Genomic DNA, 22953 nt, shown 5'->3' with positions numbered 1-22953 from the left:
TAGGTTTTCCATACGTGGATCGAAAATTGAACAAAAATTTCGCACTTCCGTAGAAGGGCTGCACCCCATCAAAATCGCGGAAAAAAAAAAGTGCGGCCCATACGCAAGTGTATACGATATTTATTTACTATTAGCCAACATCTTCAAGCAAAATAAAAAAATCTGGGCTCTTGCTTTCTTTTTTTTATGCCATCTGTCTGCTGTGCTGTCGCTTCTGTCTGCATCTTGCCAATTGTTGTTGTGCTTATGTTGCAGGTCCTTTTTCAGCCTAACCTGTTTGCGATGATCACGGAAGGTGAGTTGCATCACACGTCAACCATTGCAGCCTCCCTATCTCTCTCTTTCCTCTCCCCTTTCTCTCTTTTCTTCATTCACATTTCTGCTTACCCTTTCAACTTCAGGACCTTTCCTAAGCCAGGAATGTGTGGGTGTGTTTGATAAGCAAACAGAGGAGAGGTGTGTTCAGCCAACGTTCGCTGAACCTACTACTGTAGAATGTTTGTGATACGAATTTCAAGGGGGAGCGTAAATATTCGTATTACCCGAAACTTCATATCATCAAGAAAACAAGCTAAATCCATTTTCAAACCACGATACATGCACAAAAAATTTATTTCTGGGAAAAGAACTCTCGTATCTTTCTAGGGCACTCACAAACAGACCAGTAAGGGATGGCGCAGCTGGCTGCCACGAAAGCACCTGTCAAAGCTTCGCGTTAGGCCAACTGAAAACTAAGTGCCAAATATTGCTCCACCATAGTCATAAGCGAACAACAGGAATGCCGAAAAGCTTCGTGCCTTTTTACAACTTTATTGTCTTTAATCTACCACTGTGTTTAGCCGCGTACCTTCAGAGCTGAGTTGTTGGTATCGAGGATCATGTCAATAGCGACCGTGATTTCATGCGCTGCTGTCGCAGGAAACGGTAGGTCCATTATTAATTCGTCTGCTCTGGCCGTTCACGTACCTTCAAAACTACGTCGGTGCTATCTATGATCACGTCTTCTAAGGTATTGTGCGCCGCGGTTGCGGCAAGCAGCATTGCTTTGACTCGATCAGCATTGGATTCACATGTATTTTCAGAGCTTCATCGTCGCCATACATGACCGTGTTGACAGCGACCGCAATTTCGTCCACAGCTGTTGTGGCAAACAATAACTGCAGTTCTGACTGTGTGTGCACTGGCTGCATGCGCATACTTTGAAGCTTCCGGAGCACGCTGTTCTCAGCTGTCGCTTGATGGTCTCACTACCAAAGTTCGTATCACCCATTGCGACGCAGAAAAGTGTTTGGAACGTCAAAATTTTGGCCCATTGGAGACAATGAAATTCGGCTGGGGAATTTTGCAAATTCATATCGGGCCGAAATTCGTAAGAGCAGGGTTCTTGTCACCGAGTTTCTACTGTATATAGTGAATACAACGTACTGAGAAAAATCTGGTGTCGTACCCTAGTGATTTTGGAGCATCTGCACACGTGCGCCAAACTAATACAGTGGAACCCCGCTGTTACGTTCCTTACTGATGCGTTTTCCCGGCTGTTACGTCGTTTTCCGCCAGTCCCGGTACAGCTCCCATAGGGTACAATGTATTGGGAACCCCCCTGTTACGTCTCAACTGTGGGACCGTTCTCGTATGATACGTTGCGAAGTGCGCTCTGAGCCGACCGAGTGAGTGCCGAAGAGAGCGGCCGTGATGACTTTTCACGCAGCTTGGCCTGGTCTGACCGTAACATTAGCCGCATGAGAGGCGCAAGCGACAGGTACTTTCGGTTGACGCAAACAAAAGCACAGCCTTCAAGATCCGTTTTGCAAAGATGGCGTCTATGACGCAATTCCTCGCGAAAGCAAGGCCTTCGAGTTTGGCATTTACTTATGACAAAAGCGTAGCCTTTGAGATTTGTATTGCAAAGATGGCGTCTGTGACGTAATTGCTTGAGAAAGCAAGGCCTTCGAGATTGGCATTTACTTCTGCCATCGCGTTGGCGTAGAACTATTTGTCGGAGTTTGTCTGAGGAGTTCGAGCTGGTTGGAGTTCACGTGGTCGTGCGCGCGGTTCGCGGTTGGACTCGCCGCGCTGGTCGTGCGCACGTGTGCTTAGTTCTTTCACGCCTACAGCTGTTGGTGCTAAAAAAGATCACATACGTTGATTATATTTCTGTGAATGACGCCGTCCCCAGCTCCGCGTTTCCATCCGTCGACTAGACCGTGGCGATGCAACCGTCGACAATATCACGAAGGTATCGCCATGGGTGATCGCTTTACATGAGTAAAAGCACCAGGCAACGTTGCACGGTTTTTTCACGCGTAAGCATTGAAATAAAATTCTGTACCACTAAATATTTTGTCGTTTTTCCTGTTTTTCGGCTCTTGCGTTTCCCGTCTCTTACGTTTATTTTCTACGGTTCCTTCAAAAACGTATCAGCGGTGTTCTACTGTAGTGGTTTTCCTTTTCCACTCTCTTTTGTGATAAATTCAGTTTGAAGTGGGCGCTCGTCCTGTCTGCTCCTTTTGTATGTCCTCGTTGTTTGGCACTGCGCAGTTATCTAATGAAAATCTCAGCATATATTTAGCATTCTTACCAGCACACAGTTGCGATGAATTCTCGATGCAGTTGTCCCGGTGCCCAAAGTATTGACTGGTCTCCCAAGCCGTAGGGCCCACCAATAAGTGTACTAAGGTCACTTCATGTAAAAGCCAATTTTGCTGCCTCAATTTATGGCATGGCTGCCGCTGTGCTGCCGTGTTTATATCTTTTCTTAAAGTGCAAAAAAATAGCTTGGGAATCAAGGGACGGAAGTGTTGCTCCAAGAAAAATACTGATGCGTGCGGTGCGAAGCGCCTGTTTTTCGCATTTCTTGCACCGCACCTGCCTGACACTGACATTTACCTCTAAATTAACACAAGCTGAAATGTAATGATTCTGAAAGTGATTCTTGGGCAGTTGTGCTAGTAACCAGGCCAAGTTGATTTTCACTCTGAGCTGCTGCTAATGTGGAGGAGTGAAGCATAGTGACACTTCTAGCGGTTTCCTTGTTTGGCTTCTTTGTGGCCACACCGGAGCATTTGAGCTGGCGGTGACAATTGTATACATCTGGAGTTTCATTACGGCATTTTTTTTTAAATTTGTCCTGTGGCACTGTTGCAGTATAACTGTTGCAGGCATTGCTGCTGCTTGTAGTAATTCTTTTCACGCTTTGTGGTGTCAAATCAGTAAAGGTATTGCCGCACTGGTGCAGGGGACTGAACGCCTTTTGTGGCACAGCACGATGAAACGTTAACAATAATTTATTTTTTAACTTTCGATGTGCAATTTTCTCTTGCCGGATTCGGTTGCGCTCTGACAGGCAAAAGACGATGTCTGAAGATTGGTTCATTTGTCTTTGTGTAAACTGTCATCGCACAGGATGGATATATGCTAAATGTTAAGTTAGATTAGCTCGCAAATTGGCAAACCCTCATTTCTCACACGTGTGGCTGTTCCAGCGGAAGCGAGCCTCGGCAGTGCCGGACAGTCGGCGTCGCCAGTGGGCAACGCTCTGCAGCGACAGGCGGTGAGTGCCCCAGTGGCCACCTTGGTGCGGCAGCACATGGCCGACATTGAAGAGCCTGGCTTTGTCTACCGGCCCCTCAACGGTGAAGAGAGACGCAAAGAGGTGTGTGCCAAGGCACTGGACAACTGGTACTTTGTTGTGAGATGTTGGATGCACTAGGTGCAAAACACAGGTCAAGTGTAGCTTGTCTAAAGGGGTACAAAAACTGCTTCAGTGCAGTGACCATCAAGTGTATTTTGTCCTGATGCTCTTTGTAACTCTAACCCAACTAGATTTGCATCAAATGGAAATTTTTTACTACCTGCTCTTTGCACTAATTATGGACGACACACTGCTTTTTTTTTTTTGCTTTATCTATGTGGAATTCAATTCCCTTATCAAACACTGTTCATTGATTGGTTTATTTAAAAAACAGTTGTATTCTTATTTGCTAAATTACTAGGTGGGTATTTTTTCTTTCAGTAATATTGTTTATTATACCATTTTTCTTTACCTGTTTCTGATTTTTTGTTGTTCTATCACAACGCAAGTTTTCTTGTAATATTGCTGTTACCACTAATCAGGGAATTTTTATTCTGTAATCTTGGACAGGAAGTCACCATGCGGCCTAGTGCTTTCAGACCTCCTCCTGTATGTTTATTCTGTATGATGTTCTGTACTAATATGTGAAATAAACTTGAAACTTCAAAAAAAAAGTAATAAAGCAAAATTTGTTGGCAGTGCTGCCATGTGAACATTCAAGCCAAAGGTTATGTTCCGCTCAGTTTAGCAGAAGGCCTTCAACCTGGCTTGGAATGTTGCTTGCTCTCTTCTGTGGCTTTTCCTTTCTTTTTTGGTTGTAGGCAGCATAATTCAATAGCCAACATTCTGTGAAGCTCGTTGCCCATGAATGTCAGTCATTTTTTAATGGCAGGGAAAAAAAAAGTAAATACAGCTCAAATCACTCACAACGTCACCGCTTGCATAATAGTGCAGGACTGGCTGTACAGTAAAACCTGTGAACCTCGTTGATACCTACCTGCCGGCAATATACCATAACTACGTGCTAAATGATAGTGTGCAGTAACCATCAAGTACAAATCTGCATCTCCTGATTTGCGCTGCCACTCCCAGTGAAGAAATAAATGCTATGCCGTCTCAAATGATTGCGTGCAGCCAACAAAATATTTAACAACGCATTGCCGACTTCGTTTCCATCTGTTCAATGAAGTCTGCTCAGCTTACGAGATGTGATGTGTGCTTGCTGCAATCTAGGGATGCCATCATTGTTTACAGGAGCAGTAAAACGTGGCATCAGCACCAGAAAACCAGAAAAACTGACAGGGTCTTTTTGTGCATTTGCATAAGATGATTCAAAGATACTAAAAGCCATCCGGTGGGCCTATTTTACTGGATGCTTCATATTACGGGAACATCACTCTTTAAAACAAGGACGACATTTCCTTCTAATTTTACAGCAAGTTTACACGAATGTAAATTGACCCCGATATCACAGATGGTCAAAATTAATGCAGAGTCTCCTGCTGAGGGATGCCTCATAATCATATTGTGGTTTCAGCCTTAAAATTGCGGTATTTAGTGTGTAAGTCTTACAGTAGTAATAGCTTACAGAAACTCATTGTGAGAGCTGTCTGCTGCGTAGGTAATCCACCTGGTGCAGCTAGCGAGGCAGGCATGCCGGACCATCAACAGACAGCTAGAGCAAAAGCTTGGCGTCGGGGGCAACCACAACGGCAGCGGTGTGCAACAGCACAACGATCTCTTCAATGCCGGAAGCAGTAGTGGAGGCGGCCGCCTGGGTTGGTGTTGGGGCGTGCTAAAGCGCACTGGCAAGAGGTGGCTAAGCTCACTCGTTGCCTCCGGGGTCCCCGACGAGGTGGCCGAGTGGAAGCGAACGCATCACTACTTGCGGGCCTCTGTTGAAGAGCTCTGCGGCGCCTTCAAGGTGGGTATCTTCACTTTGCTTTCTGGTCCACGGAAAGCACAGTGCTTATGCACGGGTTGAGATAAATGTGACAAAAGGAAGCTACCTGTTTCAACATTTCCAATACCTGCATAGTTGCCTTTAGCTACACTACCGTTTATCTGCACTGTATCGAAACGACTGAACTGAAGCTGCACTATGCCCCTAAAATGTAATTGTAGTCGGCACAGGCAAAGGCAAAAAAACGGAGCTCAAAATCGCGTAAAAATATCATGAAACCCCAGTTATACGTCCCCCGGTTTTGCGATGACCCACACTTTACAACAAATTGTCCACTTCCCGGTGAAGGCCCCATAGAGGCAATGCATTAAAAACCTCAATGATCTGGCGCAATCTGGTGCCCAATCCACATTACATGATGACCCATACAAAGCGGGGGACTGAACAGTGGACAAAAGGAAAACGTTCTAGGCAGGCCTGTAGCCATGGGGGGGGGCTTGGGCCCAAGCCCCCCCCCCCTTAAAGTTTGGTGAAGAGGTGTTTTTACCAAAAATAAATAATGAAAATAGGTGTTTTTCTCATATAGCCAAGGTTTTCAGCAAGTGCCCCCCCTTCCCCGAAAAAAATTCCTGGCTTTGGGCCTGGTTGTAGGCCTCTTTCCCTGCAATATCTCTTTAGGATGGGGCCCCTATGCATGCGGAGTGCTTGACCCTGCTACCTCGCTCGACCGGTTTGTTTTGGCATAGCTTTCTGCCTTGTCTGATCATTCCCTGCAGCCACCGGCGCCACCTGATTCTTCTGAGTGGTGTGGTTATGACGTCCTTCACTTAGAGGCTGTTACTGCTCCACTCTCCCCCCACCTCTTCATCATCTCCAAACAAGAATCTCTTCTCTCCCAGCCTCTCCTTGTGCCAGAGAAGTGTTTCTTTCTTTTCATTCAGCAGATCGCAAACACCTTCACACCAGATGCCTTGGTTCTTGCTCATCTTGTTCGTGATTGTATCGCGCAGTGACGCAGAATGTTCCAAAGTGCACAGTTTTGTTCCTCAGGAACAAGCTTAGCATCCATGAAGCCGAAAAGCAGCATGTTGCCACAAAAGCAACACTGCCCGGGACCTCAAAAGACCGAAATCTTCACTGAAAACGATCTTGGCCTACAAAGCTTGCATTCTGTAGAACGTGAACAAGTTCTGTCTCAAGTGGAAGGCGGCAAAAGAAGGCCAGCACAAAAAGTTGGACAAAGTACTCGTCCAGTGGCTGCCTGAATCGGGGAGGTCTGCTATCAATCTCGATGGCGCAATCCTAAATGAAAAGGCCGACCTCGTGGCGTTGCATCTCGGTACTGATGACTTGAGGGCATCGAACAGGTGGCTCGATCGTCTTACAAATGAAGCAAAATTGTTTACAGCCGCTCCTATGGTGAAAGCTCCAGTGGAAGGTGAAGGAGTGGATTGATGGAGCCACTGCTGTAGACTATTGCGGCACACAAACCTTGCAACATTTTTATTAAAGCGGCAACTTCTACCACTTCCAGCCAGAACAAAGCCTCGCGTTCAAATGGAACAGCTGTCGTGGTGGAAAGTGGAGCAAAGAGCGCTTGACAACACTGTTCTATGCTCACGAGGACATTTCTGAAGAAGTGCCTGTGCTCCCGATTGGCAAATTTGCTAGGCCGCAGCGTTCTAAGACCTTGCAGACATTGCCGTGCAGCTACGATTTCAACAAAAAAGGAGTGGATGGTGTCTCGTTCTTCACAGACTTTTTGCACCATCTTGAGCAACGTCGGCGTTGCAATCCTTCTTCCAAACTGCACAAGCCGACTGCAGCCGCTGGATGCTGGCATAATCAAGTGCATGAAGCAGGGGCGCAGAAAGTGGCTAGTGCAGCGTCGGCTAACAGCTGTGGAGTGCAAGGAGGGGCGGAAAAAAGATTTCCGTGCTCAATGCCATGCATTCGATTATCAGTTCATGGAACGCTATGTTGCAAGGTACAATCGCTAACTTGTTAAGCATTGTGGCTTCGTCCGACAAACTGCCTTCACTGCTGGCAGCTCCACATCATCGATTGAGGACGATGCAAGTTCCGTTGATGACGATTTCGAGAGTTGAACCTCCCTACAACCTTCGCCAGTACATTAAGTCCAGAACGTTGCCATCTGTGGCGACCTGTCGCTGGATGATGCTATCACGCAGGTGTTTCCTTGTGCCGCTGCCGCTGCGACATAAGACGAGGACAAGGAAGCTGACTCCACTGCAGATGCTGGCGTGCCTATGTCGTTAGCTCATGTGGTACAGCACATAGACGGCTTTCAGAGCTTCGTTTGTGCACGTGACACCACTGAGGACCTTCTTTTGGATGTTACCCGAATTGAGCGGAAGCTCTTGCATTCGTTATCAAAGAAAGAGCAAAAGAAGCTTAGCAATTTTTTTAAACTGTGTGTTCTCACGTGACAACATTTGTGCATAATGTGCCATGGTCCGCAATGGCTGATGGGAATCACGCCAGTGGATTGTGGCACATGCAAGGTTTGTTTTAATAAACAATAGCTGGCGCCTGCACTGCAACAGTACTCTCTTTGTTTTTATGTGTGGGATTTGAGTTTTCAAGCCCTGTACAGTTTGTTGGTAGTTTGCATTGAGGTTTCTCGCAAATGCGTCGCACTAAAGAGTGTTTTTACAAGCATAATTTTTTATTTTTACATTTTACTACGCTTTTTCGCGGTCCTATGAAAGTTTTATAGTCATGGTTACACTGTACCAAACTTCACAGAGGCATCTAGCCTTGCCTAGTCTAGTGTTTATCCATTCGGATGCTCAAAGCTTTGCTCTTCCTTTCTTGCCTTCTTCGCATACAGTGGTTGCATAGGAACATGTAAAAAAAAATAATAAATCGTAAAGGCCAGTGTAATGAAACTGGGGATGTATGCTGACTTCCATTTGGCTGTTGCTACAGTAGATCGTCTGCCGACACTAACGGTGGAGCATTCACCTGTAGGCCTTTGAAAATTTTTTGCCAAGGGAAGGCAAAAATTTCCGTGGAAAAATTTGGGTGTGTGATTATTATGCGAGTGTGACCGTTGTGGGAGTGAGTACAATAAGCTTGCCCATGTGACAGGGGTAGTATTAGGTGGCTACAGAAGTTTCCTGTGAGCCCGTTGTAATTTTTTCACATTGGCCTGTTATAGTGTGAACATGTATCACAGCGCGGCTTTCATGTCAAAAAAAAAAAACATGTCAGTGACTGCACTTTGCATAGTGACTCAAATTTTAATGTACAGGGAGGACGTTGTTGATACGTTCCCGTTTCGTACAATTTTGTGGTGGCAACGTTTGTGATAATGTTATCAAGCGAAACCGTACGATGTTATAATGAATGTGGATTGTATTCTTTTTTTTTTTTGGTAGTATGTTTTTTCCCGCATATTTTTCAGAAGCTCACGAGTGAAGTTCTGCTGTAACGATGTATATTGCCAGCCTTACTGACTTTATATTTAACTGTGTTTCGCATAGCAGGTGAGCTTTCAGTACAATGAAATTTCTATGCAACGAGGAAAATTTCCATTGCCTGTAATTTTTTGCTAATTTATAGGCTTATGTGTAGCGGCTTCACTATGCGCCAGTTTATTTGTGCAAACATGACTACCTTTTGCAGCTGAACAAGGATACCGAGCTGTCTACCTTGCCCCTTAATGGGTATGAGCCAGTATCGTTGTTTGCGTCATCACGCGACGTCACCGACTCCATCGAGGGGCAGAATGGCTTCCGGCAGTGCCTGGACAACACAAAAGCCTACAACTATCATGGAAATCCTGATACGGAACCCATTCGTAGCTACGAGGTGGTCTTTCTCGTTCGCATGCTCCACCTGCTGTCCACTGCCATAAATGACAAGGTGAGTGCACCGCAGTACCTTATACTGCTGCTGCAGTTGTGTCCAAGCAATGCTGTACAGCTGTGTAACGAATAGCGCGCAATTCATTTTATGCTTAGGCTAGTGCAAATATAACTTTTTTGGCTCAGAGCGAGGCCGGAGCTAATGGTAATTAGTATAGAATAATTTCCAAGCAGTTGTTTAATAGTTGTCGGGTGAATGTTATACGCGATATGTTATTTCTTTTAAATAGAGCTGTGCGAATAGCAAAATTTTTGGTGTGAAGCGAATTCAAATAATAAAGTTTGAGTGCAAATTGAATCGATAATTTTCTATTATTTCTCGAATATTTTTCTAATACAGTCAACGTCCGATTTTTCGGACTCTCTAGGGACCGCGAAATCGTCCGAAAAATCGGGCAGTCAGAAAAAACGAATTCATGCGCTTTTATTCCGCCCAAGCGGTCAAATCGTCACAACCACGTCCGAAATAGCTTTAGTGCCTCCCAGTACAATTATCAGGCATTTTGGTGCGCGCCCAGGCGCTCGCAAATACATTCGGTACCGCCACTTGCAAGAATGCATCTCGTGATGAGCGCCACTGATACCAGCAAACCGTGGGATAGATAACGGCTCCCTTGCATGGAGCGTTTGGAAACGATGACGCGGAAAACAAAAACTGTGGCGGAAGAGCGGACGACTCGTCTGGCTTTCCCCGATGCGTGTGCACATCTAAACAATGCGTACACACATCGCCGAATCTCCGCCGATACGCTGCATTTGCTGCCGTGTGAAGCCGATCGTATCTAGTTGTGTGCAGCACATCGCCAACTAAGCTGAAGCCGTCACTGTACTGTTGCTGTATCGTACACACGCATTTATCATGAAAGGGTTCGTGATGCGCACTTTGTTCCTGACTGCACATGGGCGTGGCAATGGCGAGCTGGTTTCGTCCATGAAGGCAATGCGTCTGTGCGGTGCACTTAGCGGTCTTGCACAAAGAGGCAGCAAGAATCTCGTTCCCCGAGTGAAGGATCCGCAGCCCGTCGTTGCCGTCTCGCAGCAGCTTCTCGTGCACGAAGTTCCGGGTCCGCAGCTCGCTTCAAACGTTTGCGCTCAGCGTCGTATGCTCGCCTCTTCGCAGCCTTGTCTTCTGCGTTGCTTGCTGTTGTTGACGCCGACGATGGTGAGGGTGGGGTAACGTTGCCTTCAACGAGTGGTGGGATGCTGATTGAAGGTGTTGTTGCTTCCATCGCATCTACTCGAGTCAAACAAAGCGTCAAGTCAAGCAAAAACCAAGTAAAGACGCCCTTGACTGAAATCCGAACGCGCGCTTCGCCGCTTATATAGACACCGCCCGCGTTCGATCGAGAGGAGGGAGGGAGGGAGGGAGAGGAGAGGAGAGGCCTGCTGCCGGCACGAGCCGAGCATGCGAGCCGAGACGAGCCGAGCATGCGTAGTGGGGGTGTGGACAGTGGCCGACGCCGCAGGTGCGGCTAAGAAATGCGCCGCATTTCTTAGTCGCTCCTCCCCCCCCCCCCATTCACCTAGGAGGGGGCACAAAGCCTGCCCCATACGTTTACCTATGGCCACGCAGGCTTTTGACGATAATTACAGCCGAAGGCACTTGATGCATTCCAAAAACTGTTTACTTCCCATCTTCAGAAAAGCCAGGGACTAAAGCAGGCCTTTGTGAAAAGCACATCGTCACTTCATTTTCATTTCTTTTTGTCCGTTAGAAGCATGTTGTCCTTTGGACCCAACTAACAGGGGGAGGGGCGGGGCTGTGATGATACTTTACCCCCATGCCCTCCTAATGGGGAACACTGCGCACGCCTGTGCTTCAAAGCAAAATTACAAAAAAAAAGTTGCATATGATTGCTAAGCATTCTAAATTACAGTAAACCCTCGTTAACTCGAACTCGCATATCTCGAAATCTCGGTAAAGTCGAAACTTTTTTTTGCCGTGCATTAACCTCCCATAGGTGCTATGTATTTGCCCCCTCCTATCTCGAAACGTTTTCTGGAGGGAACAGCGGATATCTCGAAATCTTGACCGGGAGGGCAGAAGGCAAAGTCCACTCCCAACAGGAAACGAGGGCTCCGTGCGAACGCTTAGCTCTTGCTATACGTGCCGAACGCGGTCGTGAAGGGCGAAATTGAAATTCCCGCGGACACAACCGTTTCCTATCAGCCTTGTCAAGCAACTGTGGCAGTGATCATGTGTGCGCACCTGCGTGCAACTTATGCACGGTGGGCGGCGTGTGCAGCGTGCGCCCGTCAGTACGCAACCTAGCCCTTGCATGTGCGAGCTGGTATTCTTTGTTTTCCCCGCGATCTGCGCACGACGCATCTTGAGTTCAGTTTTGCTGAGTAGTGAGTGGTCTGTGCAACGGACGCTTCCGAATATCGACCAAGATGTCCCGCCCAAAGCAGTGCAAATCTCTGACGTTGGAGAGAAAAGTCGCGCTAATCAAGGAAGTCGAAAAAGCAGGTCGAAGCAAGTCGTGCACGGCCAAAGAATTCGGCATCCCTTTGTCAACCCTCTCGACAGTGCTTAAGAACAAACAAAAGGTCTTGGAAGGCTTCGAGCAAAGCTTCTCAAGCAAGCGGAAGCGCATTCGAGCATCCAAATTCCCGGACGTCGAAGCAGCACTGACTGCTAACTGCTTCGCACATGCAGGGTTTTCTTGCGCCCCGGAATTGATCGAAGAAGACATTGGCGCAGAATTCAGCGGCTGTGATGAGCTGTGCAATGAAGTGCACAAGGCAACTGGCTGCGTGAGCGATACTGAAGACGGCGAGATCGCCTTTGAGGAGTATGCGCTCTACGAGGCGGACCTCCTCGTTACCGGAATGCTGTCGGGCGCCGATATTGTTGAGATGGCGGTGAATGACGCAGATGGCCATGCAGACGAGGAAGAGCCTCGAGAAGTGCCTACGACGACAGAAACGCATAACGTGCTGCGCTTGCTCCGCAACAAGGTCGAATGCAGCGGTGGGGACCAACGGCTCATGCAATGTGTTGAGCAACTGGAGAACGCCTTTCTCGGAACGCAAACACGAAACAGGCGAGCATCATGCAGTTTTTTGGTCCTCAATAATAAATTTTTTTTCCCTCCGAATTCTTGTGCCTTTACTACGGTAGCTGTCTCGTGCAGTGGAGCTTTTCCTGGCAGCACTGGCTTTTCTTTTATAGTGACCTGGGCAAACATTTTCGGCGTTTTGCTTAACTTGAAATACCGCTTATCTCGAAATTTTCCCTGGATTTCACGGCTTCGAGTTAACAAGGGATTACTGTACATTCTAAAAACATCAGCTCCGCGAATGACGTAACCGGGCACCGCCATTTCGGGCCCTTCAGGGACAGCATTTATCCGTCTTCAAATTTCCTGCTTCAGCTAGGCCCTCCATTGAGAAACACGCAAAAAAGAAATATTTAAAGTTCGCTTCGAGGCCTCTGATTGGCTGTGTTTGCCATGTTGCTCCAGCATCTCTCGCTCCGATTTTGCTCTGGAAGAGCATCATCTCCTGCTTGCGCGTTGTGTGGTCATGGCTGTCGACAATTGCGCTACTGAGTGACACCTTCACACTCGCTCCGTAATTACGGGTCGACGTATAGCTACGCTTTAGTTTGGCAGCTGCAAGCAGAACCTCAATCGCCTCAATCATCAGATTACGATAGTGCGCCGCGCTTTTCACGAACATCGCAGATGCGCGTTCATGACCGACTGAATCATGGGACCCACGGTTAGAGAATCTGCATATCAGTACTTCGGACCTCGTGACGAAGACTGTCACGGGACGACTCTTTGTACTCGCATTTGTTCATGACTCACTTCAAAACATCGGGCACCGCGGCCACGTACAGCGCGACCGAGCTTGCTGCTTAGAGTCGTAGCTAGGCCTAACTACGTGAGCGCCGATGTAAGAGACGCATCTGAACTTTGCGGGCAATAACATCGCGCTAGCGGATGTTGCGGACATGCAAGAAGCCGCAATGTGCTTTGTCGCAAGCAATGAATCGCATCGCCCGCTGGATCCTCGGAACCGCGGATGGGCATATTGCGCATTGGCAGCGGGCCCCCCGACCAAACTCGTCGCGCAGTGACTGCTCGGAGCACCAATAGAAGTGGCTAGCAGTTGCGCACGTCTGCGCCCCTAAAGGCAACACCAAGCACACTACATGCCGATTTATCGTCGGGATATTTATTTTCCGTTGTTTTAAACTGTTACATTTATTTTCTGGAAGTTCGAATTGTGAATAGAATCAAATAGCAAACACTATTAGAAAAATATTCGAAAGTTCGAGTATTCGCACACCCCCAGTTTTAAATTTGTCATGCTTATCCTGTATAAGCCCTTATAACGCTTATAAACTTTCAAAAATGAAGAAATTAATCGGGATGCAGTGTTGTAATTGTGTTTGCATTTTATAATGGAACATTAATCCTCGTTCCATGCGATTGGTAGACACTCGCACGTACATCCCTCATTCCCGATGCTTAAGTGTGCCTTGACCAATTGCCTGCGGTAAGTGCAAACTTCCTTTGACAGAACATGTACAAGGTCGCACCCCAGGTAATATACACACTTAAAGGGGTCATGAAGCACCCCTTGGGCTTGTTGAAAAAACACATCCTGTGGAAAGCTGACACGGCTATGAACTGCTCAGCCAAATATTGCAGTCGTGCACGCTGCGTAAAGGCTACAAGCGGAACGCGAAGTTGCTGTTTTCTCAGGCGCCCTCTTTTCAAACAGAGGCCGGTTGTCACTCTCGTCAGTGGGCGGGGCGTCTGCCGGATGACGTCGCGATCTGCATCGCCGCGACGCAAAAGACATAGCATCCTCATTGGCCGATAGCCGACGTAAATCCAGAGCAGCGTTCGGATCAGATGCGCTTTTTGCCATGGGGTGCCGCCACTTGCCGGCGCCGCGCTCCTCAGTACACGGTAGCCACACTCGCGCACGCGAATCACAGCGGGAGAGCGATCGCATTTCATGACGCGCGCTGACGTAGCTTCTTTCCCCCGTGCCATCCTTCCCTGTGTAACTTCCAGTGCGCTCGTCGGCATGAGAAAAGAGAGAAAGAGCTGAGAGCGTGCGCCAAACCCCCGTAACTCCGCTAATTCTTGACAGATTCGAGAAATTTTTGCGGCAATCGATTCGGGAGGCAGTAAACTCCGATACTGAGGTCATTAGACCCTTACTTGGAAAAGTGGTTCATGACCCCTTTAATTAGCCTTTAAGTCTGGCTTTGTAAGTCTGGCTTTGCGGCAGTGCGGATTATAGACGGATTCACGGCATAGGTGCCTCTTGCACTGAAACCACCCATTCAGGCGTGTTGCATGTGGCAAAGCAAGTCTGTATTTCTTTTTGTCAAATACTTCAAAATTTCAGAAACATTTAAGTTCATGTAAATGTGAATTCGAATACTGTAGTATTCATTCGGATATTGAAAGGGGTTGAATATTTGCACAGGCCTATGAGATAGCATTAAAGGTGAACTTCACCTACTTTGGAGATACAGTGCAGACCACTTATAACGTAACCGCATATAGTGCAGGACCGGTTATAATGCGGTCTTTTTCGACTCCCGTTTACCCTCCCATAGAACCGCATGTATACGCATACCGCTTATTGTGCAGTCCCCCAAGATGAAACACCGTTTATAATGCGGTTACGGGAAAATATTTCTGACAAACGCGGTAGCGAGTGCGGTTCACAAAGGAAGTACGCCGCTGGGGAGGGAGCGACGAGGTCGTTACGAAGGGCGAGGGCACGCACAGTGAACGAACGAGGGGTGGAGGGAGGAAAAAGACCGCGGCAGCGCTGTGCAGGCTCGCCGAGTGGGGAAGGAAGAGTGGTTGCCTAGGCGACGGAGTAGCCTTTGCACCGGCGGCGCCAAGGCTCCGCCGCTCCGCGGCCGCTTGCCGGCAGCGCGTTCCGCGTGGAACGTACGATCGCGCCCTCATTCGGGAAAAACGCGTCTTCGTTATCACACTTGCTACAGATATCGCTTTTGCTATCTCGTCCGCAAATTGAAAAGTTTTGCGGCTTCATGACGCGAGCTTTCGCCTTTTATGCCAGTGCGCGGACTTAAACGAGCTTGGCGGGCTTTTGTCGCCGTTGATCTCCCGGCCGCGAACACAAACTTCGTATCACGCGCGCTGTTCTTGGGTTAGTGATTGAGTGCGATCTTTTCGACCTCCGATCTTCTTGTTGTCTTGGACAAACTTCCCGCGACAACATGCTGAACCGCAGGCTAGGCCTAATCAGCGTTGGTTGCTTTTCGGTAGCGGTCGCGGGCGATAAAAGTTGCGGTTTGGTGCGGAATCAACGAAACTTTTTGCGATGGCTGCACTTGAAGGGAAGGGAATCATATCGTTAATGAAAACGAGGGCATGGTTGGCACATGCAACTCTCGAATGGTGGTTCCGGATTCGATTGCAATGTCTTGGGCATCGCGTGCGCGCCCGTGAAATCGAACGATCGGTCCCGCTCAGAACGTGAAATTTCGGTCGCCATTCGACATGGTTTCTGTGTAATGCGCATACCTCGAGGTGGCCTGAAACGTAGTCAGCGAATTTCCGCGATGGCACTTTGTTTTGTTTGCTTTTTTTACCCGTGTTCATTTCGTTGGCAATGCGGGTCTTTGGCGGTTAATTTTTGAACATTCGGAGATTTAAGTGGTTGTAAGCGCCCCAAATCGCATATGTCGATTATCGGACACGCGAGGCTACATGCTCAACACGTTTTGCGCAAGTGCAGACTTTGAAGAAGGTTGTTTTGGTTATAGTGCGGTACCGCTTATAGTGCGGATATTCGCGACTCCGGCGACTTACGTTATAAGCGGTCTATACTGTACTTAACTGAAAATATGGGCGAATTCTAACAGCACTGCTAACACGTCGTCTCGGAGCAATGGCTGAATTTCATGTGACGCAAATGGCAGATGCATCATGGGGCAAGTTTGCATGAGAGAAGCATGCGTGTGGTCATTAGGTCGATATGGTACTGCGTGGTGGATGAAAGTTCAATTCCACATAGGTCATGCATTTGTTAACAGCATTAGAGACAGACTGCGCCTGAATTGTAGGTTTCTTGCAATAGAATATCAAATGTGTTGAGCGAGTGTCTCGCAGAGTGCATGAAATTACAAACTTGTAACAGGCTCATGCTTGTATGTGGGGTGTGTGTTCAAAGTATGCACCTTTGGAAAGTGCGCAACACGAAAAGAAAGGAGGCAGCAAGGAGCGCACGCGTGGACAGAAGCTGCATAGAAGACGACAACGATGAACGATGAAAATAAAAGTGGCCCAATGAAAAAAGACCACGGCGTATATCAAGGGCCAATCACTTGCCAACACAGAAGTCAACAGTCTCCACTCAGAGGAGGAAAAGTAGGCCCGAAGGCGAGAAAGAGCCTGGTGCTCAGTAGGGCGGGGGGAAGTCCAAAGAACGAGACCGGAAGGTCATCACCAGACCGGGTGCTGAACACAGTCAGTGTGGTTGTGGACCCGAGCTACGAAGACTTCACCCATCTAGGACCTCCTTCCCACCCTTTCCAGGGTGTGGAAACTGCAAGGGTTTGTGCGTTCTAGCGCAAAGCCTGTGGACCACGGTACCTCTAGGCAAAGCAGCAGCAGTCTGGCTGCAAAACCAGTGTCACTAACTCGTGAAGATGGCGATACAGACAGCGCAGCCTTGTTTCGGTTGTCTGAGAACATCGTTGTCGCTCTTTTCCGACGCACATTTGCCATGCTTCGTGCTCGGTACGCTCTGAGGATCGTCTGAATTAACCGGGTTGCGGCCAAATATGACCAAATTAACGAGAGCTTGATGCCATTAAACAATGTATATGCTGACCTGGACCAGGGAACACGTTCGAATGATCCAGTTTACCAAATTAACAAGGGTTGAATCAGCGAGCGTTTACTGTATCATTATCGTGTTGACGTGTGTTGGTGCCACGTCACACAGACGTCATCCAGACGCGTTAATCGACGCATTAATCGGACCACTCGGGCTCGATGCTGTCTTCTGAGCTCTGAGTGTAGACTGTCTACAATGCTGTCCAGAATTGGAACACAGCCACTGTATCTGACTCTTCTGACGGGAGGCTGCTGCCAATGCGGTTTCAGTTTCGTTTTTTCGTGCAGGCAGTTTTTGGGCTCAATTTATCGGAAAGAAGATTCGCATTGAATTCGATTTTTTTTCGAGAAGAAAGATTCGCTCACACCTTCAATTAAATGCTTAGCTGTTATTTTTAAAAATAATTTAATCTACCATCCATGGAAAAGTGCAATGTTGTGTTGTAGGCTTATCCAAGCGATCTGTACCCGTTTCTTGGGCAAGGCTGAATGTCACTGCCTCTATTCTTAGTTTTTCGATTATATGATGCCCCGATTATGATGCATGGTTTCAGGAGGTCCCCTTAAAGTTGTATAATCGGGGTTCCACTGTAGTTGCGTAATTTTACACACATTTTTCTTTGCTATTTAAGCGCATCGAAAAGGGGGTGCGCATATTATGCAAAAATATTGCCTACACATCCTCAGTAACGTTTACTAAGGACATGATGCACAAAACTTTGCATATATCTTCATTATGATCAAAAAACCTTGCGATTACAGTTGGACTCCTTTATAAGAGAGACGCACATGGGAGCAGTGCTCATCCCGTGTATGAGGGGTCTCTTGGTACCCTGTTCTCATTTTCTGGTCAATTCCTATTTTAATATAGGCACATAGGTGTCTCTTATAGCCATTTGCCTGTTACATTGGTGCCTCTTATAAAGGGATTCAAATGTATAACTGAGAATTCAGCTGACCAAAAGTGGAAGCAAGGGATGATAAATGTCAATGGGCTGATGCTGCAATAAACAGCCATACCAGAATGCTACTCATGACAGTAAGACCTTGTTAGCATCTCAATACGATCACAATTTTACCCACTTTTGCAATTATACTAAACTTATAAATGTCCCGAACAGACCCTATGCTATAGATTAAGCTATAATTTGAGCCATTGTGATTTTATGAATCAGTCACGAGTGATTCGAACATGCAAATTGTTGGTGCAATAACGTGGCATGCTGGGCGAGTTGGTTCGTACTATTTGCGAGAGGGCTGGTGTGGCTGATACCTCAGACGGCCCATTGCGTTCACGCACAGTCCATTGTGTTCAGCTAGAAGTTCTGCCACTGTGGTTTAGGGAAGTTGCGGGTGGCATTAATAAGAACGGCAACAAGTGACACGTTGGAACATCGAGCTCTTACTTTTGCCCGCCAGCACGGCCATGCACCTTTAACCGTTTGACACTGGTGTGATCAGGAATGCAGAGCGTCATTTTAAAGGACTCTGTGTGCTCTCTTATCGCATAAATTGATTGCAAAGGTGGTGACTTGTGAGTTAGCCTGCTGGACACCATCCACTTCATGGCTTTGGACTTGGTCACACCTGTTACAATAGCCGCTTTGCAAAGTGTGGAATACTTATATATACAGTCAAATCTCGTTACAACGAACACCACATTAACGAACATTTCAAATTAACGAACTTTTAAGAAATCCCGTGCCGACTGCTTATAGTTTCAATGTAAAAATATTTCACTACTACGAACTTCAGAATAACGATCGTTATTTAATTCCCGTGTAATCTTAACAACACCTCAGTACTACGAACTTATATCCCGAAATGCGAGGATTCTTAGATTTCAGTGTATCGGTCATGGCAGTCGGAGCTGTAAGGTAGCAGACGATGCAGCGCGAAGAGCGGACGCCCTCCCGCTAAAACCTGAGATGGCACGGGAGGAGAAAGACGCGGGCGGAGAACTTTTTTTTTTTTTTTTCCCTTCGTTGTGGAGGCGACAACGCATCAGGTTTTGTAAAGGCCCAACCGCATGCATAGCACGCGACTTTCGAGCGAAGGCGACTGCGACAAACGGGCTCCGTCGCGCTGCTCGATTGTAAACTATTGCGCGCACGCAGGCAAATTACGAAAAAGAATTACAGAGTAGATGAATGACAACATGCCAAATTTATTATTGTCTTGTTTGAGATAAAGATGCCATAAAAGCGTTTCGGGACTTCCTTTTTTCGCAATCTTATGTTTAACCGCGGCAGTAGTATCTGCTGTGATCCCATGGGGCGCCCGGAAGCGTACGCTGCCTACGCTACGTCGCACTTTGCAAACTGCGTTATGTTGGGGTTAGTCCACGAGGCGCATCTCGACAACGTTTCCTCTTGCTGTCAGAACGTTTAAGAAAAGCCGCAGCGCCTCACATCGTTGCTTCGCAGGGAGAAGGGCTACCTCACACCACGACGATGTTGACATTGCAGCAAGCTACCACCGAAACATCAAAACGAACCGTCGATCATAAATAACGACAAAATACGGCCGCTGCCTCGCTCTCCGCGTGAGATGGGGCTGTAAATAAGGTAGTCTATAACTTGCATTCCTTGAAGTACGCGCCGATTGGAAGCATCACGAGCAAATTGCAACCGAAGCAAGGGTCAGAGATGCTGCCATGTTGTTGGATATCGTCATGCTCACTTCCGGGCGACAAGCGATGTTTTCTGGCTTTCCAGAAACCTGGGATGCTATCGCGGAACGATTCTATTTCAGATTCCAATGCCTTTCGTGCTTTTCGCGCTTGGCCAGTGGTCAGGACGACGGTCCGTTCGCGTTATCAGCGCGATCAGCCAGCCGTGTGGAATCGGAAATAGCATTGTTTCGCGATTGCACCCCTGCGACAAGCGACGGCGATGGATGGCCCTCCGCGACAGCAAATCCTGTCGGCCGTCGCTCAAAACTCGCGTGCATGCAGTTGGGCTTAAAGGATTGCAGCGATGACATGGACGACGATGTCACGGTAGCACCCGAAGATCGCGACGAGTCCGTGTCGGCCACAGATGCGTTGGACTACTTGAGGAAACTCCGCATATTCATAGAAAAAAGCGGAACAGCGACCGAAGCGGCGGATAAAAATGCGGACGGTCTAGAATCGTTCGTGACGCAGAGTTTGTGCTGCACCCGTCAAAAAAACGATCACGGACTATTTCAAATAAACGTGCCTTGTCTGACGTTCACGTGTGCATTGTTGTGAGAAACGAGTTCAAGGACGTACCGTTGCAAAGGTAGGACGTTTGCGTTACTGAAATTCTATTGTTATGGTAAATTTTTGGGCTTTCACTATAACGACCTTTCAGAATAACGAACATTTTTCCGCGGTCCCCTGAAGTTCGTTATACCGAGATTTCACTGTATATATATTCCTTGCCAAGCATCCTTGGGGCGTAGATAGCTGTCAGATACAGGCGTACGCTGTGCTCATGTCGTCCAGTGCTGCTGCCATTTTTCATGAACTCAAACAGGTGGTACCATTTAGATTCCAACATTTCATTAGAATTAGTATATCTCTTTTTCTTTTCTTTTGACGCAGTACGGACCCCAGCTGCAAGGGCTGTACGGCAGCTCCCGCTTTGTTGGCCATGTGGCACGTCTACTGCTGCAGCCGCCGACTGTCTACACCGAGGTTGTCAAGAGGGGGGTCGGCACGCCGTACGACTACCGGCAGCACAGGCTGCCCGCCCGGGTCTGCTTGCGGACACTGGCTCACAAGCAGTTCATCGTCTACTTGTGTGTCCTGCTGTTCCTGGGCTACACTTGGGACTACGGTCCCTTCACGGTCTGCCTGATTGTGCTGGAGTGCTTCAGCATCAGCCTGCTCTTCAGGGCGACATGGTCCTGGGGAGTGGAACGTCTTCAGTGGCGCCAACCCCACCAGGCTGTGGACTGAGTTGCCGTAAACACCGGTTGTAGCGAGAGTTCTTGACACGGTTATGTCAAGTCAGTCGGTGGCTGCACAACATTTACACGTGTAGCGTGGTGCCAAACTTTGTCAGCAGTGCCTAGTGACTGGAAGGCAGTGAAAAGGTTCAGCATCTTGTCGAAGATACCCTAGCAGATGTGTACATCTGTACAAGTGGAAAAGCTGGTTGGGAGTCTGTGTTCGCGTACTCTTCAATGCCTGTACAAATGGTGGTTGGTGAACGTAAGAGTCAGCAGCGTATTTGAAGGGCTTCCGTGTGGTCTTAACTTTTTCAGAGCGAACCCAGAAAGCTTGGGCATTTTGCTCGCACCATGAGCATTTGTACAGACGTATATTATTGTTGCATTTACTTTGTATACACCTGATGACGCATTTGTAAGGGAAGCATCCTTGCAAGTTAAGGCAGAGTACTTCGTGGGTTTGCATTTGCCTGGATTAAGTTATGCTGCTACATGTAGTGCAGAGGCTGTTTTACCCATAAGGTACAACTCTGAAATTATACAAGGAGCTTACTCTAGCCCCGGTGCACATTCCTGACATGGGGCATTGCCAGTGCCACTAATATGCAATCGGGTTAAGCGGCGATGGGCAAAACATGGCTCATTGGTGTTTACTTTCACGTAATAAGTGGTAGTTAATATTAGAGTAAGCCGACAATGAATAAAACATGTGTATTACTTTCACAAGTGGTTTCGTGTTTTCTTCTGTTCCACTTAGACTTCTGCCACTTATTGGTTGCTCTTTGCTGAATAAAGCCAGCAATACCTTTTTTTTGCCACTTGTAATGAAGCACTCTCCACAGTTATCTTCAGGGAATATGACATTGACAGTGCCAAAGATTGCACCAGCTGTTCTTGTACCATCTTAAATGTATCAGCATGGCTTGGGACAGGGACGTGAATGAAAGTGTAGTCCAGGGCAAGTTATTGTCCTTCTTTGCATTTTGATTTCTTTCCTTGTGTCCAGTTGCACAGTTATAACAGGGATGTTCAAAATGTGGAGTGCCATCTGTCGACAGTGCCGCAAACACCATCAGTCATTGACTTTTGGGTGCTAAAATGAAACCATTTGTATATTGTAGCATTTCAGGCGCTAGCTTCTTGTTTCTCACATTCATTCAACAATGACTTTCCAATGTTTCGTGCGCTATGCAGGAAACAAGGGAGTCGTGCAAATGCCTGGAATAAGGCACTGCTTTTTATCGAAGGTACTGACTGCTGGAACAAAAAACAAAACAAAAAAATACCAACACGAGCTGGTTGCGTCAACATTTGCACTGTATTTTGGTTTGGAACTGATTGGGATGTGTAAAAGTACCATTCGGCCTGTCACTATCCTGTGCAATTGAGTAACTTGCCTGCCACAGCTTGGCTTAGTGAACGATCAGTGATAGATTTTCGATGTTCGCAATTTTAAACAGGCGGATAGTGCGCACATGTGAGAGAGATGCTCAATTAACATTTCCATGTCGTTGTTGCTAATCGACGAAAGCGATGGTTTGCGAGTGTAAATGTGTGTAAGGTAGGGATGGGCAATACAGTAAAAGCTCGTTAATTCGGATTTCTAGGGACCGGAAAAAATGTCCGAATTAACCGAACGTCCGAATTATCGAATGGTCGAAATAAACACAATAAATGCACGAGTTTTTTCAACATACCTTTACTTAACAAAGTAATCGCGGATGCTTGTCTGTTTTCGAGCAGATATTCGCGCGGACACAATTTTTCTGAGCCCTTTAAGGTGCTCAGCAGCTCGCATGATGTCTGCAGTGTCCG

At 47.4% G+C, this 22953-nt stretch overlaps 1 protein-coding gene across 2 annotated transcripts in view; it reads left to right on the top strand.

Annotated features, from left to right (window-relative positions):
• The window catches only part of LOC119390536 (sphingomyelin phosphodiesterase 4), a 76690-nt gene extending 54826 nt beyond the window's left edge, over window positions 1-21864 (top strand). For both annotated transcript variants that reach the window (XM_037658146.2, XM_037658145.2), the window contains exons 12-16: window positions 256-295; window positions 3483-3652; window positions 5193-5495; window positions 9126-9365; window positions 20789-21864. In XM_037658146.2, coding sequence (XP_037514074.1) covers window positions 256-295; window positions 3483-3652; window positions 5193-5495; window positions 9126-9365; window positions 20789-21145 — 1110 coding nt within the window. In that variant the 3' untranslated portion in view covers window positions 21146-21864. The remainder of the gene's footprint in view (window positions 1-255; window positions 296-3482; window positions 3653-5192; window positions 5496-9125; window positions 9366-20788) is intronic.
• Window positions 21865-22953: the final 1089 nt, after the last annotated feature.

This window comes from Rhipicephalus sanguineus, chromosome 4 (assembly GCF_013339695.2).
Source record: "Rhipicephalus sanguineus isolate Rsan-2018 chromosome 4, BIME_Rsan_1.4, whole genome shotgun sequence".
Lineage (NCBI taxonomy): Eukaryota > Metazoa > Arthropoda > Arachnida > Ixodida > Ixodidae > Rhipicephalus > Rhipicephalus sanguineus.
The sequence above is the reverse complement of the archived record's forward strand: the minus strand, read 5'-3'. Positions and strand labels throughout refer to the sequence as shown.